At 34.5% G+C, this 18,508-nt stretch overlaps 1 protein-coding gene across 5 annotated transcripts; it reads left to right on the top strand.

The window, feature by feature from the left end:
- The first annotated feature begins 557 nt into the window (after window positions 1-557).
- On the top strand, window positions 558-16,060 carry LOC109066369 (GRAM domain-containing protein 2B-like). 5 transcript variants are annotated; one of them, XM_019083393.2, is made up of 13 exons: window positions 558-850; window positions 9,632-9,769; window positions 11,761-11,815; window positions 11,894-11,966; window positions 12,042-12,145; window positions 12,225-12,323; window positions 13,451-13,522; window positions 13,603-13,671; window positions 13,750-13,828; window positions 13,908-13,970; window positions 14,061-14,160; window positions 15,576-15,683; window positions 15,760-16,060. In XM_019083393.2, the coding sequence occupies exons 1-13, from the start codon at window positions 573-575 to the stop codon at window positions 15,773-15,775; spliced, it is 1,254 nt and encodes a 417-aa protein (XP_018938938.2). In that variant the 5' UTR covers window positions 558-572; the 3' UTR covers window positions 15,776-16,060. The 5 variants fall into 5 exon arrangements, with proteins under 5 accessions (XP_018938938.2, XP_018938937.2, XP_018938939.1 ...); XM_019083392.2 differs by having other exon boundaries at window positions 13,747-13,828; XM_019083394.2 differs by lacking the exon at window positions 558-850 and adding an exon at window positions 4,987-5,549 and having other exon boundaries at window positions 13,747-13,828.
- Window positions 16,061-18,508: the final 2,448 nt, after the last annotated feature.

Here is an 18,508-nt window from a genome sequence, read left to right as displayed (position 1 = left end):
CAGGAACTAGCTGTGGATCTGATATTTGTACAGTGCTTCCTCTGTTCGGATGGTGAGTGTAATGTGAGCTGCTGTGTCAACTCCTTCCTCCAAATACTGACTGCACACACATGCCGCCCACTATGTTTTATGCATAAAAGGGCGTATGCGGGTCATGAGATGTCATGTGACACGGTCATGTGTGCAAAAGCGATGAGATGATCCAGGGGAAAATTGTGTTGAAATGGTAATTTCTGCAGCAGAGCGTGATTTGATTATGAAATTATGTAGCCGGGGGACTGGAGTGTTTCATATGTGTGAATAACATAAGAGAAATTAAAAAAAAAAAAGTTGGATAGGTAGACAGATGTCTCAAATCCATCACTAGTGAACATTTAGATGCACATGAAGTGTTAAAACACATGATCGTATCAAAACGTGAGAACAGAGTTAAAAACACTAACACAAACGCCTAGTGTATAATCAGCCTTTCACACTAGTTCTCCACCCTGGCTTCCTCCCCCCCGTACCACCACGTTGCATGAAAACACGCGTCCTGTCCATAAAAGGGCATGGGCGGAGTTAGAGCGCTAATGTCGCGCCCTGATTGGGCTCCGCGGCTGATCAGATGCGCGCTGATTGGCCGCCAGCGCTTGGTCCGATTTTGTCTCATTTTGTTAATCAGGCCGCGTTCATGGGACGCCGGAGAGAAACCGGATCATTGCGTCCTCGTTAAACGGCGTATTTTGTCGGCGTGTGTCGATCTGCGTAGAGGAAGGATGCTGGAAAACAAGAGGGAGAGATTTAAAACGTTTCTGAGAAAGATCGACGAGAGCGCCATATCGCGAATCAAGCATTTAATGAAGGAGAGGTGAGTTTAACATCCGATTACACGCAGCTCATTTGCATATGTTAATGTTGTGTCCATATTATAATTACAAGGTCCTAGTGAGTTTGTTTTGATAAGGCTGTGTGATGCGCGTGGTTTTTATTGATATAGGTCAGATTGATGATGTTTTATGGCCATAATCCTCCCTGTATATGTGTGCGCGTGCACGCGTGTGATGACAGTAGTGCTTCCCGTTGACTGATTTATCTTATTCAAATACAGATTAGATATAATTATGTTTATCACTTTATATGTCTTTTATAGTAAACAAATTGCTTTTTTTACAAGTCGTTTCCTAAATATCCCTGTCATTAATGCTTTTTACTGCATTCCATTTACTGTGGTACTACCATGGTACTGTTAGATGTTAACACCGTATTGTTTATTTTATTTTTTTATTTTTTAAATACCATTGAATCAACACCACTGTGTTTTTGGACAGGTACCATGGTAGAGCATTGGACTGCCATGAAATACTATGGTGCATGTTAAAATAACATAGTATTATCTGATACAACCACTATGGTACTGCCACAGTATGTTTTTGTTACTCTTAGAGTAAAATACAATGGTAAAATGCCATCTACCATGGCTGCACCATGTACACCTCAGTTATTATGTGTACCACCGCGGTGATAATGTTTTTTGACATGCATCATGCAAGTACCACTGTGTGTTTTGACATGCCATTGTGAATTATGGTATTACTATGGTGCATATGTAATATTGTGTATGTATATGGTAATATATGACATGCATACATATCTAAACACCATGTGTTTTTTTTTATTGCATATACAAAGTCAGCCTACTTGGATACCTCCAAACTCCTAAAAAATAGCCATGTAGCGTAATATAATATCAGCTTTTTATGTGGACTTGTGTCTTTGTGTTGGTTATTATTAGAGTTGTTAAGCCGCTACTGTACCTGGATCGCATCATTCATGTTATTGTAAAGGAATTACCAGGCTAGTTTTAGACTAGAGCTGATTTCCCTGACTCACATTTTCCAATGAGTGAGTTACTTGTGATTTACATCGAGCCATTTGATGGAAAATATAGCTATTAATATACCAGCTCAGTCCAGATATTCTTATACCAGTGAAGCATGAATGGTGTAGCCCTCATCTGCAATCTTGACGTAAACAAACCAATCGCCGTTATGCTCTAAATTCCTAACCACCATCGATGTGTGAGCTTTCCATTCACTAGGGCAGCTGGATTGCAAACTAACTTCTTTCTTGGCCAAACTGCATTGTCTTCAGTGATGGTCCTAAATGTAATTTGGAGCAGGAATGTGTCGTAATCAAATTACGGCATGTGCTAAATGTCGACGTTACATCACAATGCCCCGTAAGTGGTTTAGATTGACAAGCGTTTCTCCAGATGATCTCGTAGACCCTCAGTTGTATTGGTATTCCAACACAAGTGGGTCACGTTATCTATCAGAGTCTATTTTTAGCCTAAAAGCTTGTTCCAGGTGGTGTGCCAGGTGTGGGCAAGCTGTCTGGGCTAATTTTGTTTCCCAATGGAATTTAATTAGCTTCTCCGGACCTTGTAAAGTAAACTATGCTGCCCTGACCACTTATCATTCATATAGATAACCAGTAAAGGACGTTGAGTTGTACTTGAGGTCTTGCACAACAGCTTTCAAGCGTCGCTTCTACATAAGGAACTATGTTTGGATAGAGCCGAGGTCATTTTAGAAGGTCAGTTGGGTTCCCATGAGTAAGATTGGACCACTCCTTGTAAATTTGAATGTGGCTTCCAGATTTGGTGCATTAAAGTATTTCTGCTTCTTAGTGCATCAATTCAATGCAACATTCCTGATTCTTGTTTAACATGTTGTCCGCGAATGTATTCAAGATTAAGTGTTCAAGGTTCTCAGTGTTCCAGTCGCCAGCATTTCACACATTTGGTGAAATCCACATTGAGGAAGCCATGACATATTGGTGCCCTCAACCTTAAGCACCTTTACTGAAAAAAATAAAAATAAATACTTGCATGATGTACTTCCCCAAACGAATTCCCCTAAGGTATAACCACGCAAAAAGAACAAAATATGATCAGTTTCATGTGATTCCTGTGTGGAATTTCCACTTTTTTTTTTCTTTGGACTCTATTGGTATATGAAAAGAAAGGCCTCTTTCTGTTTAGACTGAGGAAGTGAGACGCGTTCAGGTCACGTGACTTGCACAAATGTCCTCTGTGTTGAAAGTTTGGCCCCCGTCCACAAGTGACAAGCTGTTGTTTGTCCACAGGGATTGGTGTTGTCTCTTGACTGGACATCATGGCTCGATAGATGTCAAGGCCTAAATCTTATTCTATGCCTCTCTTTATAGGTGTTAGCTCTGATTTCGTGGTTACACCAATTTTTAACAGTCTCGCTTAGAGTTTGTCCTTAGTTTTTGCAAGTCATCTTGAGTTTTGAAACCAAGTTTTGGTGTATTTTGAAAGATGGATATGAACTTTGGACTTTACGTCGTTCATATGTTTGGATTTTGTTTATTTTTCTTTTTAGATGTATAGTGTGGTTTGTTGTTGGTTAAATGGTGCAGCTCAAATTTTCGTATGTTTTAACACATCACTGTTTTTTCAGCAAACACCCACAAGGCTCATTTGTCACACTTTGATAAAGGACCTTCTGTTCTATATGTGTGGTTTGACCGTGTTCTCACGTCCATTCATTTTAAAAGCTGAGTAACACACAAATTGCTCAACTAGTGAATTCTAACAGAGGCTTTCTTGGAAATGATCTATGGTTTCCTGGTGTGCAGCGTTGACACAATTCAACCCGTCGATCTCTGGTTTACATGTCGGCTTCTTGTCAGTGATCTTGACAGTTCCTCCCATCCGTCAACCAATGGTGATCTAGTACCCTTGTGTTTTACAGAGCGTGAAAATCTTATGCTTATGCAATGAAAACTGACCTGATATTCTCCATATCACGTTATGCTAGCGTTCTCCATGAAACTGGTTAAACACTCACTGGATGTTCTCCATTAGAACATGGTGTCTTGTTTATAAACAGAAGTACAGAATGCCCTGAGAAATACTGATTAAAAATACGTGCAGAACTTAAGATTCAAGAACTTCTTGTTTTCAGGCCTGGACAAGGATCTTTACGCTATCTTTGGTGATTCACCGTGCAGGTGTGGATGTATATGAGCTAATGTGTTTCCATTGGCAAACATCAGCCTTCAATGCTTGTGTATGTGCAGTGTGCATTAGGCCAGGGATGAATCATCTTTATTTATAATGGCACAAGGAGGTCAGGGGTCAGATGGAGAAAAGGTTCAGTGCTAATAAAAAAAAGTAAGTTACAACATTTATCATTTTCATTTAGTTTAACTTGATTTCCTAAAATAGCTGAAACTAAAAGAACAATCTATATAGATTTCAAAGACAAAAATAAATAATAATAATAATTAAAGAAACATTAACTAAAATTAAAATAGGGAAATAAAATTCAAAATATTAATAACTCGATACTAAAATAACACTGGTTTGCATTTATATCTTAGGTGTCTTGAGAAAAATGTAACTTATTAGAGATGATTGGAATCAGATATCTTGGTTGATTGATTTTTTTTTTTATGTCATGTTTGAAATCGAATGTATTTTTTTTATTTATTTTTTCACAAACTGGGGTTTGCTCAGTCAGATTGAATGGAATATTTATTTTATTTTGTCTTTGGATTTGTAACTGAGGAAGAAAAATTTAATTATACTTGTTATAAAAAGGTTACTTACTGAAGTTAAATAAATAATTAAAGTCAGAATTTAGCTGTTTTAACATGCTTAAACTGGATTTCGGTCAGTTTTTCCATGTATTGTTTTGCATTTGTTGTGTCTGGATTTGTAATGGATTGGTCAGTCCGTCATATTTATTTATAAAGCACATTTTTAAAGCAACAGCTGTTGGCCAAAGTGATGTACAAAGTTTAAAACAAAAATATAAATTCTAATAGTATTTATTTAAATTCAAAGTAACTATTTTATTTTTCACTCAGTAAGAGAATTTAGCATTTTTACTTGCTTAACCTGGATTTTGGTCAGTGTTTGTTGTGTTCGGATTTCTAATTGATTAAAAAAAAATATCTAAATTATAAAGTAACCATTTTTGGCACTCTCAAAAGTCAGAGTTTAGTTGTTGGAAAGCAATTTCAGGTTCACACAGAAACGTTCCAGTATACTTTAAGTGTTTATTTGCTTCCAGTATTGGCCAAATCAGATCCTTGCAAAAAACTCCTGGTCTTGTGGAGGTCCCAAGGGTTTGTTGACCTTCTGCCCCATCACAAAGACAAAAGGTTGCCACTAGTGAGGCCTTTGTTTGCATGACTTCAGTCTTGTCTTCTGTAGTTTGCATTCCTTCAATGGCATTCAAATGAGCCATTGTGGGATCCTCCATCACCCGCGGTTGGAGGCCGGCAGAAGATCCTTTATCCCTCCCTCGACTCCCACTTTGGCTTTCCTGTGCCTCATTATCTCACTTTTTGTCCGACGGCCTGCGCTTGTGTAACAGAGCAGCTGTAAAGTAAACCTTTAGACCCCATTGCTCAGCATCTAGTCCAGCTGGTCGCAAGCGGTTCAGTAGTCGCTAGCGCTGGGAAGACGCTGCAATGGATGGCGAGAAGGATCCAAACCACTTGGATACAGCCGCGTGTGAGGATTTGGGAAGGTAGGAGACGTTTCGAACTAGTTTAGCTCTGATATATATATTCGTATAGCTTGCTGGGGATTTGTTTTCATAGCTAGCGGATTGAATTCAAACCGCTTTAAAGACCACAACGTTGACTAGTTCTGTCTTTGTTCATGCCAAGTAAATCACCAAAACCAGTCGTTCACAAACATTTTGACTTTTTATTTTTGTTTTAAAGACTGAACCTTCGCTGTCAGCACAAAGGCGAGCGCGATAAACGTTTATCGCTGAGAACGGGCCTTGAACTCCAACACATTTCCTTGTTTGGTGTGTTTATGTCACCGCTTGCTGCTTATCTCATCTGGTTTGAGCTCGCATTGCATTTCTTCAGCATCAGACGAATCAGCACAGGATGTTTGATGCTCGTTATCTTCTGTTTAAATCACTGTGCATCATATGGACAAACAGAAGTCACGAGGTTCATTGTGCATGAGATATAAGACTGCTAAACAGGATCTCTGGGTGCTTTATTATTGTTCTAATGCCATTAAACCCAAATGACACACAGTTGAAAACATAATGGCTCTGAATCAAACTGTTTGAACAGAGTGTTTGGCTTATTTAACGCAAACACTTTCATTTCTCAGATGACTTTGCAGGCTTTCATTCTCACAGACGCCCACAGCGGGGCAGCAGATTCCCAGAATGCCTCTGTTTAGCCTGAATACACAACCTCAGACATGAGAAAACTCTGTGGTTGGGGGTTTATTGACGCCGGTTAAAGGTGAAGCCGTTGCGGATGTGATCTGAGGGGTTTAAAAATAGATCTGCAATATGAGGTGTGCTTTAATGTCTTTAATACATTGCAGTCTGTAGAGAGCTCGTGTGGCTTGTTTTACGCTGATTGCAAAAGCGAAAGAAGCAATTATGTTTTGCTTGAAGAAAATGATCCAGTAAATGAAATGCTTTCGTTTATGCTTAAACCATTTTGTGTAAATATTTTAAGTAATAGAGTAAAAAGTTACTCTGTTACCAGAATCACATAATTTTTTTTTTTTGTTATCATATTATCAGAATAACCATTGAGACTGGGAATATAAATAGTTAATTTTTCATTATTACATTCTTTAATTTTTCTGTATGCAAAATAATTGATAAAATAATATATTACAGAATACTTATACCACTATAATAGTTATTAGTATAGTTTTTTTTAATATATTTTTATTAGTAGTAGTAGTAGTAATTGTAATTTAATTACATTTTTATTATTATTTTCTGTTACCTTAAACACTAACAACAATCAAAACTAAAAACTAAAAATTCAAAAATACCCATTTCAAATCTTACAAATAAAATAATATATAATTGTGTTTTGTCCCAGTGGTTTCACGTGAAGTTTAAGTTCTTTTAAATTACGTTTACTTCCTCGTATAGATTTTGCATTTATGGCATATTTATTTAGCAACTTCTCCATGTTATTATATGCAAATGAGATGAAGAATTATTTCTTGGTATTCCTGGTTTTTTTTTTTTTTTTTTTGGCAGCGCCTTAGTCAGCGTTTATTTCATCGCTGACGCCAAATTATCCTCTTGCAGGTGTGGCTCTGCTTTTGAATGTGTTTGCGTGCCATTGATTTGCTTTCATATCTAAAGGTTTCAAGATAAAACACTCAAACAAAAGCTGGCTGAGCTCTGTAAAATTCTAGACGTTATTTCAGTGGCTGCCAGCTTCCTTGTGTCGTAATGCTTTTCTTTTGTTCTCTTTTGGCTGTAAAAGCCTCCCTTCCCCCGCAGATGAGCTCAGGAATGTTTCCGTGGCATTTGAGAGTAATTCGTAATCGTTGCACCCTTCGTAGTTATAGATTAAGACATTCTCTGCATGCCTGCTCAGTGTGTTTATTACATTAAACATTAAATATGGGTATTTGGGTAATAGGTTATAATGTTATTTGGTTCTTTTATATTATATATATATGTATGTTATGTTTATGTATGAAGAAAAAAAAATTAACAAAATGTATAAAACGTAGTCTTCTTAAAAAGTTAATTTGTTTAAAGAAATGTAATTTTTTTTTTAGCCTTTAGTAATATTTTTTCATAAAGAAAAGCTTTTTTAAATTAAATGAATAAAAAAAAGAAATATAATTAAAAAAAAACATTAATTTTGTGTGTGTATGTGTGTGTGTGTATATATATATATATATATATATTATATATATATATATATATATATATATATACATACAATTTAATGTTTTTTTTTAAATTATTTAATTTTTTTATATATTTATATATATATTTTTTTTTAATTTTTACTTTTTTTATATATATATATTGTGTGTGTGTGTATGTGTGTGTGTGTGTGTATATATATATATTATTTATTATATATATATATATTGGCCACTTCTAAAATATATAATTTTTTTTTATATATATATATATATTATTGGGCCGAGATATACATATAAAATATTTATTTAAATAAAAAAACAAAAAAAAATAAAGATAATTTAAAATATGTTTTTCAACAAGTATTTAAGATTATAACATCTTGCTATTTATATGTAAGAAAAATATTTATCTATTTTTTTTTTTGTAAAGATCAATAAGAAACGTGAAAATGTTTTGGTTTATGTGTTTTTTATATATATATATTTGCCATTTTCAAATGTAAGGGGAAAATAAATGTATATAAAGAGAAGTGATTATATTATATATATATATTTGCCATTTTCAAATGTAAGGGGAAAATAAATGTATATAAAGAGAAGTGATTATATATTTTTCTTATATATACATTTATCTGCCATTTTCATGTAGAAAAAAAGATACTTTTTCTTTAAAGCAAATTAAATATATATTTACAGTAATTTAAATTTAATTCAGACTTGTTAGAGTGTGACGCCTAGTCATATGACTACAAGTGTTTTTATTACATGTCATATGCTGTCTTTTAACCTATATATAATTCAGCAAGTCACACGTTTGTCCTCGAGTCATAAATCTAATGACTCTGAATGCTGGGGAAGGTGACGTGGTTTCCAGCAGCTGTGCTTCTCATTTATAGCGGCCAAAATGGGCATTTAAAAAAACCTCTGAATGAGGAAGCGGTTAGCGGTTACTTTGAGTTCCTTTCAGGTGAAGAATTACAGCGATTCGACTTTCGCTTCTTGTTGAGCGCCGCTGCTGTGTCTCTCATGTTTTCACCTGCAGCTCCCGCCTCTGCGTGCAGGTGTTCAATACAAGCCACAGTCACACCATCTGAGGTCAGAGGCTCCGCCCACTCATTTGCATACAGGAAAAAGCAGCACACGACCGCAGACCAGTCTTGAGCTCCGCCTACTCATTTGCATACAGTGGGAAGAGAGCAGCTCCCAATAGAACCACCAAATACAAAAACCAAATACCAGACCCGACCTCACAACTCCGCACACTCATTTGCATACAAAGAAAGGCTGCAGCTTCCACTGAACGCAACCCGCAGACCAAACCTGTTTTTTAGACTCAGTGAGCCTCTAGACTCAGATTTGCTTTTATTTATTGCTAGACTCCAGCGGTATGGCTTGACGCCAGTTTTGAACACTCTTTTTGAGGATGAACAGATCGTTGAGTTTGCGATTATCTCGAAGGCATGGAAATAATCTCTACAGGTATAGAATCATTTATAAGCGAGAGTATTGGACTGTTAGAGTAGGTTTACATTCGGTGGGCTGCATTCAGTGTATTACCTGTTGAGTTTAACTAGCAATTTCCAAGTGAAAATTGGTGCGGGGTTTGCTTTAAAGGTTGTTTTTCAGTCTGTAATGTTTATTCTTGAGTTTTTACTGATGTGGTTGTGTTATAGAGGTCGGAGTGATGTGCTCTCAATCTGTTTTATAATATATTTGCTTTCCCAGCGCGTTTGACTCTGTTTAAACATTACACTCATATCAGCGGCTGAGAGAAGCTCGTAAAGCTGAGCTGTGTGCGTGATCTGATGTCATTACTCCTGGTGTTGACCTTATTAAATAAGCAAAATGTCCAGTATTTCCCGTCTGTCCACATGGCCTCGTGAAGTCGAGAGGTGTGAGCGGCGTAGTCATGAGGCTGACGGTGATCCTGTGCTGTGTTCACAGCTATGCGGTGGACGCCGGGACGATCCCCGCGAAGGTGAAGAAGGGGAGGACGAAAAGCAAGCTGGGGAGCAGGAAGGGGCTTAGTTTGGAGGAGAATCAGCTGGAGACCAAGAGCCTGAGCCGGCAGGTCCTGTCCAGGTACGAGAGCGGCGTCTGCATCAATATCTAAAATAGTTGCTGCGTGTGCATTTCAAGCAAAAGTAATATTCGATAATCGCTGGGTATTATAAAAAAAAAAAAACTCTAAAATAAGTGGTGTATTCCAGGGGTGTGCATTTCAAGCAAAAGTAATATTCGATAATCGCTGGGTATTATTCGATTAGTAGTCGAAAATCGCACCCCTCCCGCGCATGCTCCCATGCACGCATAAACACACACCCATAAAAAGCGAGAGAGGGAGAGAGACTATTCAGGCTTTCAATCTGTATGATTACAAACTGTTTAATTAATCAGAGAATAGTGTATCCTAACCCAAGCCAACTGATGGTTGTATGATTGCTGAAACATATTAATACTACATAACGTCCGTCTATTATCAACTGCTCACAAGGCTGTAGGATCCTAGGGCATTTCTTTTTTAAAAATGAGCATGAACATTAATAGCATTTTTAAAAAAAGTTTACAGATTAATTAAGATTAGAACAGATTAATTCAGCCATGAATATTAGGATTAACACATTACATCTGCCCATTATAATAGTGTAGTTTTGGTTTTTAATGGCAAAGTGGTCTTATTTCGTTTCGATTCTTTATTATTTTAATTTAAAATATAAGATTGGAACATTTTATGTTTGTTAAATTCAAGTTTTTTTGTTTTTTTTAAATAGCCTACAAAGCTGCCAGCGCAAGACAGTGATTGAGCATTTTTGATCAGTTTATCCTTCTCAAAAAAATAAATAAGATTAGCGTCATAATATTTTAGGAATAAAGTCAAAATTACGATAATAAAATCATGTTACATTGCGTGAATTCTTCACATTTAAAACGAAAAACAGCACGAGGCTTACTGACGATTTTTTTAAACTTCAAACTTTTAAATTTCACGAGAAACTCGTTTGTATTAAATTGTTCTGTTTTTTTTTCAACATGCACTCAAATATTTATTCGTTTTTATTTCGTGCTGCAAATATTAAATAGTAAAATATAATTGATTCACATGCCGCTTGAAAGGAGGCGAATATCTCACTACAGATTAAAGAGCGAAAAAAAACATTTATTGTTTGTATTTTATCTCAAAATTGACAGAAGGCTGAGGCTTTGTGTTATAATAAAAGTAACAAAGCCCAAAGCTTATTGGGATTAAAACGTTACATATTATTTCCAAGCATTTATACCATAATTGAAAGCTTGTGAATCAACGTTTACCCGTTATTTACTTCAAAAAAAATCAATATAAGAGTCAAATTTTTTTATACATGGGCGGTAAATGTTTATGGTTATCAACCAGTGGAATATTACATTTATTTCTTCCAACAAATAACAAATAATTTTAATGCAATATTTGATAAATATATAACTTTGCAATCACTAACTCCTAAAACGTTCTGTTAACTTTGTGGTTTATTATTTTGAGTCGTATTAAAATATTAATTAAAAATATAAATATTTGATAAATATATAACTTTGCAATCATTAATTCCTAAAATGTGTTTTTGTAAAAAAAAAAAAAAAATTTTAAATATTTTTAAAAAGAAGAAATGATAAAAAAATTATCTTTTAAGAAGTTATTAATAAATATAATATATTTAATATTATTTATAATATTTAATATATTAAATATATTTGTTTATAATATTTAAAACATGTTTTAGGCCTTTACCGATATCTAAAATCTCATTTTCATACATAGTTAATTTTTTTTTAAATTAATTTAACAAAGGGAGAATAAATTAAAAAATACATTGTTTTCTTCAAAACAAATTACATTTATATAAAATATCTTGTTTTCATATATAAAGAAAATTTAATATATAAAAAAAAAAAAAGAAATGCTAAAGTATATTAAAAAAATACATAAAAATATATTTTAAAATCTTTAAAAAGTCATCTAAATTTAACATTTCTATACATACTGTGTTTTTTTTTTTAATTACTTATGGATGTGTAAAATATGTGTTGTTTTATTGCAGGTCTCTTGATATCGACAGACCTTTGGAGAGAAGCGAAAGCCTCAACTCAAGAAGTGTAAGACGACTCTTCATTACTCTTTTCGAATGTGACGTGTTAAAACGCTTCTAATTCTCATTTCCCTTTTCTTCTCAGAGTTTTATGAAGCACAACAAAACATTCCACAAACTCTTCCCAGAAGTCCCTGAGACTGAAGACCTGCTGCATGGTGAGAGAACGGGCTCAGTTTGTCTTTTACACTCAGTAGTGCGCACGGATCTGTGACGCCTGTCTCTGTTTCCAGCTTACGTCTGTGCGCTGCAGAAGGAAGTGCCTTACCACGGCCGTCTGTACATCACCGACAGCAGCCTGTGCTTCTTCTCCTCCGTGCTGCTCAAAGACACCAAGGTGATGAAGCGCTCCGGTCCGCAGCCGTCCAGACCTCCATCAAAGCCCGGTTTAACAGCCTCCTCTGTGTGTGTTTCAGCTGCTGGTTCCCGTCGCCAGCGTGAGCGTCCTGAAGAAGCAGAACACAGCGCTGCTCGTACCAAACGCCATCTCCATCCGAACCACAGACGGAGAGAAGGTCAGATCACCGCCAAAACCAACACAGAAAACACTGTTACAATAATATCATGTTAAAAAGCACATTGTCCTGTGAAATTCTTTTTACTATAATGTGAAAAAAAATATTTCATTTATGCTGATTAATGCTAAAAAAAAAAAAAAAAAAAAAACTTTTTTTCTGAAAATATACTGATTGATGGCAATTAAAAATTTTTATAAAAATGTGTTTCAGGATTTTTTTCTGAAGCATACTGATTAATGTTAAGTGTCAATATTAATGTATTACAGTATGTTTTTAGTGAAATGAACTGATTAAATCATTAAAATAACAAAAAAAAATGCAATAATTTTAGTGAGATGTACTGAATAATGCAAATTAATACAAATAATAAATGTATTACATTGTGTTACAGTGTATATATATATATATTAATTATTAAAAATAAGTATTGCAATAATTTTAGTGAGATGTACTGAATAATGCAAATTAATACAAATAATTAAATTAAAAATTACATTGTGTCACAGTGTATATATATATATATAGTATATATATATATATAGCACTGAGAATAATTGGAATTACACGCAAAAAAGAAAAAATGCACAAGTAAAATTTCCCTTTACATTTAATACTTATTTTCGTAAAAAAAAAAATTAAAAAAAAAAAAAAATATATATATAAATATATATATATATATATTTTTTTTTTTTTTATCTTAATAATGTTAATTATATATATATATATATATATATATATATATATATATATATATATATATATATATATATATATATATATATATATATAGTATTATTATATATATCCAAATATTATTTTGGATTTAAATTTTATCAGAGTTTATTTTGAGTTTTTCTCTCTATAATAATGTCTATAATACTGCATCTATTTTTACATCACTTTTTTTTCCATTATCAATAATTTATATATATTTTTTTTACTTGTTTTTGTAGCATTTTTAAATATTTATTTCTTAAATATTTATTTATTTATTTAGAGATTGACTTGTATCTGTAGTATGTTAAAACAATGTAATAAAATATAAGAATATATTTCCTAAAATGCTTCTTCTTGTTATTACTGATATTAAATCATCTGAATGTTTCTCTCTCTCTGTGTTGCAGTATTTATTCGTGTCTCTGCGTAACAGAGAAGGCTGCTATAAGCTTCTGCGATCCGTCTGTCCTCAGCTGGAGGTGAGTGAGCGAGCGTTTGCTGTCGTGATTTCCTGTGTTTTTCTTCACTCCTGACGCGTCTCCGCTCTGGTTTCTGACAGGACGGAAGTGCCAACAGCAGCCCTCTCTTCTCCTCGGCCGAGAACAGCTTCGATCAGGCCAAACGTGTGGTGAGTGAGCGCTCGCGGGCTTCAGGCCGGCTCTAGATGATCTGGTAATGACTGTAAACCTGCGTCTCTCTCCAGCAGAACTCCAGTCAGTCCAGTCTGGACGACTCGTGCCAGGTGTCTCCTCAGATCCAGCTCTCTGCGTCTCGACTCGCTCCAGGTGCGTACACACTTCCTGCCGAACGTCCCGCAGCTGTGTGAGGAGCATCTTAACACACTGTGTTCGCTCTTTCTTTCAGAAAACACTGTGAACACAAGCTCACCGCTGATGTCAGACGAGAGCTCGGGGGACGAAGACACCGGTACGATAGACAGACCGCCGCAGATCTGAGTGACTCTGAGTGATAATGTGTTTGATTGGCTAACGGAGATTCTGCTTCCTCTCACCGCAGGAAGTTCGTGGGTCTGGAGCGTGACGGATAGAGCGCGATCTCTCCTCATCCAAAGAGAAGTCAGCAACCTCAACACTCTGCTGCTCATCTACCTGATCCTGTGAGTAAAACTGCGTAACATTCAAGTTATAAAGCAGACATTCATTTACAGTAAATATCCATGAAAATATATTTACCAAAAATTCATGTTACACAAAAAAAAATTATTTTGAAAATATTGACTTAAAATAATTTATAATATTTACTAAAAATAATTTATAAAATGTAATGCAATTTACTAAACCATTTATGAAATATTTTTTTTAAATATTAAAATATTTATGAAATATGCATTTAAAAATAAAACTAGCAATATTTTTAATATTCTCAGCATTTTAGTATTTAGCATTTAGTAAAAAAAAAAGAAATAAAAAAACTTTATCAGAGATTTACTAAAAAAATTCTAAATGTTGTACTTTACTGTAAATATTTACTTAAAAAAAACTCTAAAATGTATTAAAATATTTACAAAAAAAAATTTAATGTTTACTAAAAATAAGTTATTGAATATATATATATACTAAAATATAAAGTATTTATCGAAAAAATAATTCCTAAAAATTATGCAAATATTTAGTACATTTATAAAAAAGAAAAAATTAAATAGCAAAAATTATGCAAATATTTACTAAAACATCTATCAAAGGTTTCTTTTTACAAAAATGATAATGTTATTTAAATATTTACTAAATGTAATGTTTTATAAAAAAAATATATATATATATATATATATTTACTAAAATAATTTATAGAATATTCATAAATGTTGACTAGATGATTACCAAAAATGATTTATAAATGTTATATGAATATTTAGTAAAAAATCATTTGTAAAATACTTAAAACATGATTTATGAATGTTATGCAAATATTTACTACTTTTTTAAAATACGGAGTATTTACAAAAATATTTAGATTAAAGTATATTAAAGATTTTAGTGAAACATAATTTAGTGTTTGCTAAATATTTGACTAAGATTTACTAAATTGTTAATATTTGTATATAATTTATAATGTATTAACAGATGTGTATTACAAATATTGACCAAAAAAAAAGTAATTTTTTACTAAAAATATATGAGGGTTACTTTTGTTATATTTAAAAAAAAAAAAAAATTGGGCACACCTTGATTTTAAAACGACTTGAATTAAACAAACACTTACTTTAGAACGATCTCATTGTAAGCTATAGCAGTATCACCAGTCCTGTCAGTAGGCTGCAATGTTTCCTGTAATATTATTGTAATATTGTTTCCTTTCTAATATTAAAGACTAATCATCCTAAGCTCACTGACGAGATTCTTCTCAGCCTGATTGTGTGTCAAAATATAAGTGGTTGCCAGGCAGACGAGTCTCATCTTGCCTGTTTGCAGCAGTACAGGAATGTTTTGATGAGCGTGATTCGAGACGCCCTTCAGTCCTGATACCAAACATGCCTTTAACCAAACGACACTGGTGTGTTTTTGTCTCGTTCAGGGTGTTTCTGCTCTTGTTGTCGTCTGGCTATATCGGCCTGCGTATCGTGGCCTTAGAAGAGCAGCTGACGTCTCTCGGAGCCCTTCCCGAATTCACCCTACAAAGCGGGTAAATACTGTCATATTACATTGATGTTTAACATCTGAAAGCATCAGAAAATCACGTTATTTGTTTGGCATTTCAGGTACAAAGAAACGTAAGAGATCTCATCCATCTGAACTTTGGAAGGAACCACCAAAAACCATTTTTAAAGATACACTAGCTGCCGCAAGGAATGCTGGGAAGGACCTTTATTTGCACATGCACCAGCTACTAAACTCTGTGCGTCTTTGCCAAGGAAACCACCAAAGGGCATCATTACGGGACGCGGGTGTTGACGAAACGCGGGCGTGTCTTCGCTCGCAGTCGTTCGGTTTGTGTTCACGCTGCAGCGACTCGCCCAGAAACAACCAAAGACAACAGGTTTGTCTCCGAGGACCGTTAAAGACAATGAAAACAAACTACTTCTGTGGAAAAGCATTTCATCGGTTATTACTCATTGCAGCGCCTTCGTCTGACCACTTTTACAACCATCCAAAAATGTCGCAAAGAAATTGTTTTTCTTCGTAAGTTTAGAGTTTCCTTATTTTTGATGACTGTCTTTTTCTTCAGTCTTTCGGTTTCATTCTTCCTCGTAGCTTTTTTTTTTTCATATAAGGGGTTGCAATATTACTGGTTTCGGTTTAACGATAAAAATAGCTATGCTAGCTAGCAAACTCTTAATTGTTGCATCACCTTTGTTCGATCATTATTACGAGCATCAAAAAATGTCACAAATAACTTTTGTCCATTTTTCCCTTTCCAAGTCCCAAGTTCCTCTTGTCCTTTCTTCCTCAGTTTTTTTTTTTCGTAAAAAATGCTTGCGATATTACAGGTTTAGTTTTAACGATAAAAAAAAGAGCTAAGCTAGCTAACCAACCTTTACTCATCGCAGCGCCTTTATTTGGCCACTTTTACGACCATCAAAAAATAAAGTCGTGAATAACGATGCCGAATTTAGGGGTTGTGCTATTACTGGTTTGGTTTAACGTTAAAAAAGTGCTACGCTAGCTAGCCAGCCCTTAGTATTATTGTATGTATAGTCTATGCACAAGAAACGCTCAGATCAGGTATTTAACGAGTTTTTGTAACTTTTTGTCTTTTTATAATTAAAGGAGACGAAGTAGTCCAACATTGTTGGTATTTTCGTAATCCGAAAAAAAAAAAAAAAAATTGGAAAAAGAGATGGACGTGGTATTGTTAAGCATCCGATTTAGGGCTGAAACCAAGCGTGCATGTTTGCGCAAACCTAAATGGAGCATTTCCATTCAGGACTCGTAACGAGACGAATCGCGATACTTGACGAAAAACGGTGTGGTCCAAAATATGCATGATTTTTGTGTGCGTGTATATGTGTGTTCGTATAAATATGTTGCAATATGTTCAAGAGATAAGCGACGTGTAGCCGTTCGAGTGCACTTTATAGTGTGGAGACGCTCTCCAGTCCTGGAGGGGGCGCTATATTGAGGGTCTGGGGCATTGGATGGTGCTAAGAACCTCTCGCTCAGGGCCGGGACTGACTCGCAATGCATCGTGGGATTGCTGCACCTCAGTTTTGGTATCTTGGTCATCTACTGGTTCCTGGTGAAGTACACGCATGGACTCGCCAAATTTCTTGCGCGAATGAATGCATGCTTTTTTCCCTGAAATGGAGATTCCTCGTTGGACTGATGCGTGAAAAACGGATTCGCACAACATTTCATCCAGTCGCCGGGACGTCGCAACCTCAAAGTCCCCTCGACAACGGTCTAATAACCACAATGCAAGAAACCCAACTTTCATAATTAGTTTATATTGCACTATTAAATTGTTGTTGTTTTTGTATCAATATGTCGGTAAACATCTTGTTTGGTCTATTTATTGCCTAAAATAAAACAAAAACTAATCAAATCCAGAGACCCCATTTTTCATTTAGCTCAGTTTAAGTATGATATATATATATATATATATCTTTAAATTTCTCTTTGATCAAATAGCATTATATATATATATCTTTAAATTTCTCTTTGATCAAATAGCATACAAATCATTTTTAAACTCATTTTAAAAAAATAATATCAGCTACAAAAAATTGACTCAGTTTTGTGGACATTCACACATTATTTAGTTGGCTACACAGCATTTGACCACTGTATTTACAGAAATCATTTCAGGTTTAAGAAGTGTTTCAACATTGCATCAACTACTGACACATTCATTTTTATTTGAATTATCACACTGCATTATTTTACAATAATATGTTTGACATTCAGTTTACATCAAATCAGTTACATCATGGTTTAGACGTCTAATTGATATCATATGGGCATCACATTGACATCAATGATTTGTATGTTTGATATTTATTACATTATATGAATTATTCGTCAGCCTGATTGAGTTTGTAGTATTTTTGGGTCCTTTTGAGACGTGTTCAAAAGACGTGAAATTGACATCAAACACTGACGCCAAAAAACTGGTAAAATATCCAAATCAAACTTATGACATCCACATACAGCTTTCTAAAAGCCCATTCAATGACAAAGCTTTCTCTGCTGTTTCACACCACACCTGTAGATGGCGCTATGTAGCAGTGACATTGAGCTTCTGCTTCAAAAGCATAGACAATCCTAAACCTTTTCTGCATCCTAATGTGCCTACTTATACTGCGCCCTTAAAGTATGTACTCTGTTCATGATGATGCATTTAAAAGTTAACAAACAAATGGATGTTTAGAAAAGTTTACATTGCTATTGCAGATGAAATATAACTATAATAACTATAAATGTTGATTATTAGTCAAACCCCTTTATCTAAACCTCTCTACTTAACCATATTTGTGTTTGTAGTTCTCAACCTGAACATCTTAAAAACCT

Source organism: Cyprinus carpio, chromosome A22, assembly GCF_018340385.1.
Source record: "Cyprinus carpio isolate SPL01 chromosome A22, ASM1834038v1, whole genome shotgun sequence".
Taxonomy (NCBI): Eukaryota; Metazoa; Chordata; class Actinopteri; order Cypriniformes; family Cyprinidae; genus Cyprinus; species Cyprinus carpio.
The sequence above is the reverse complement of the archived record's forward strand: the minus strand, read 5'-3'. Positions and strand labels throughout refer to the sequence as shown.

What these genes read in the sequence shown, in the direction of transcription:
- LOC109066369 (XM_019083392.2), top strand. Translation starts at nt 573, where the DNA reads ATGTCGCGCCCTGATTGGGCTCCGCGGCTGATCAGATGCGCGCTGATT. An exon ending in GAACCACAGACGGAGAGAAG is followed by an intron (nt 12,324 to 13,450) that starts GTCAGATCACCG and finishes TCTGTGTTGCAG; the next exon opens with TATTTATTCGTGTCTCTGCG. An exon ending in TGCGTCTCGACTCGCTCCAG is followed by an intron (nt 13,829 to 13,907) that starts GTGCGTACACAC and finishes TCTTTCTTTCAG; the next exon opens with AAAACACTGTGAACACAAGC.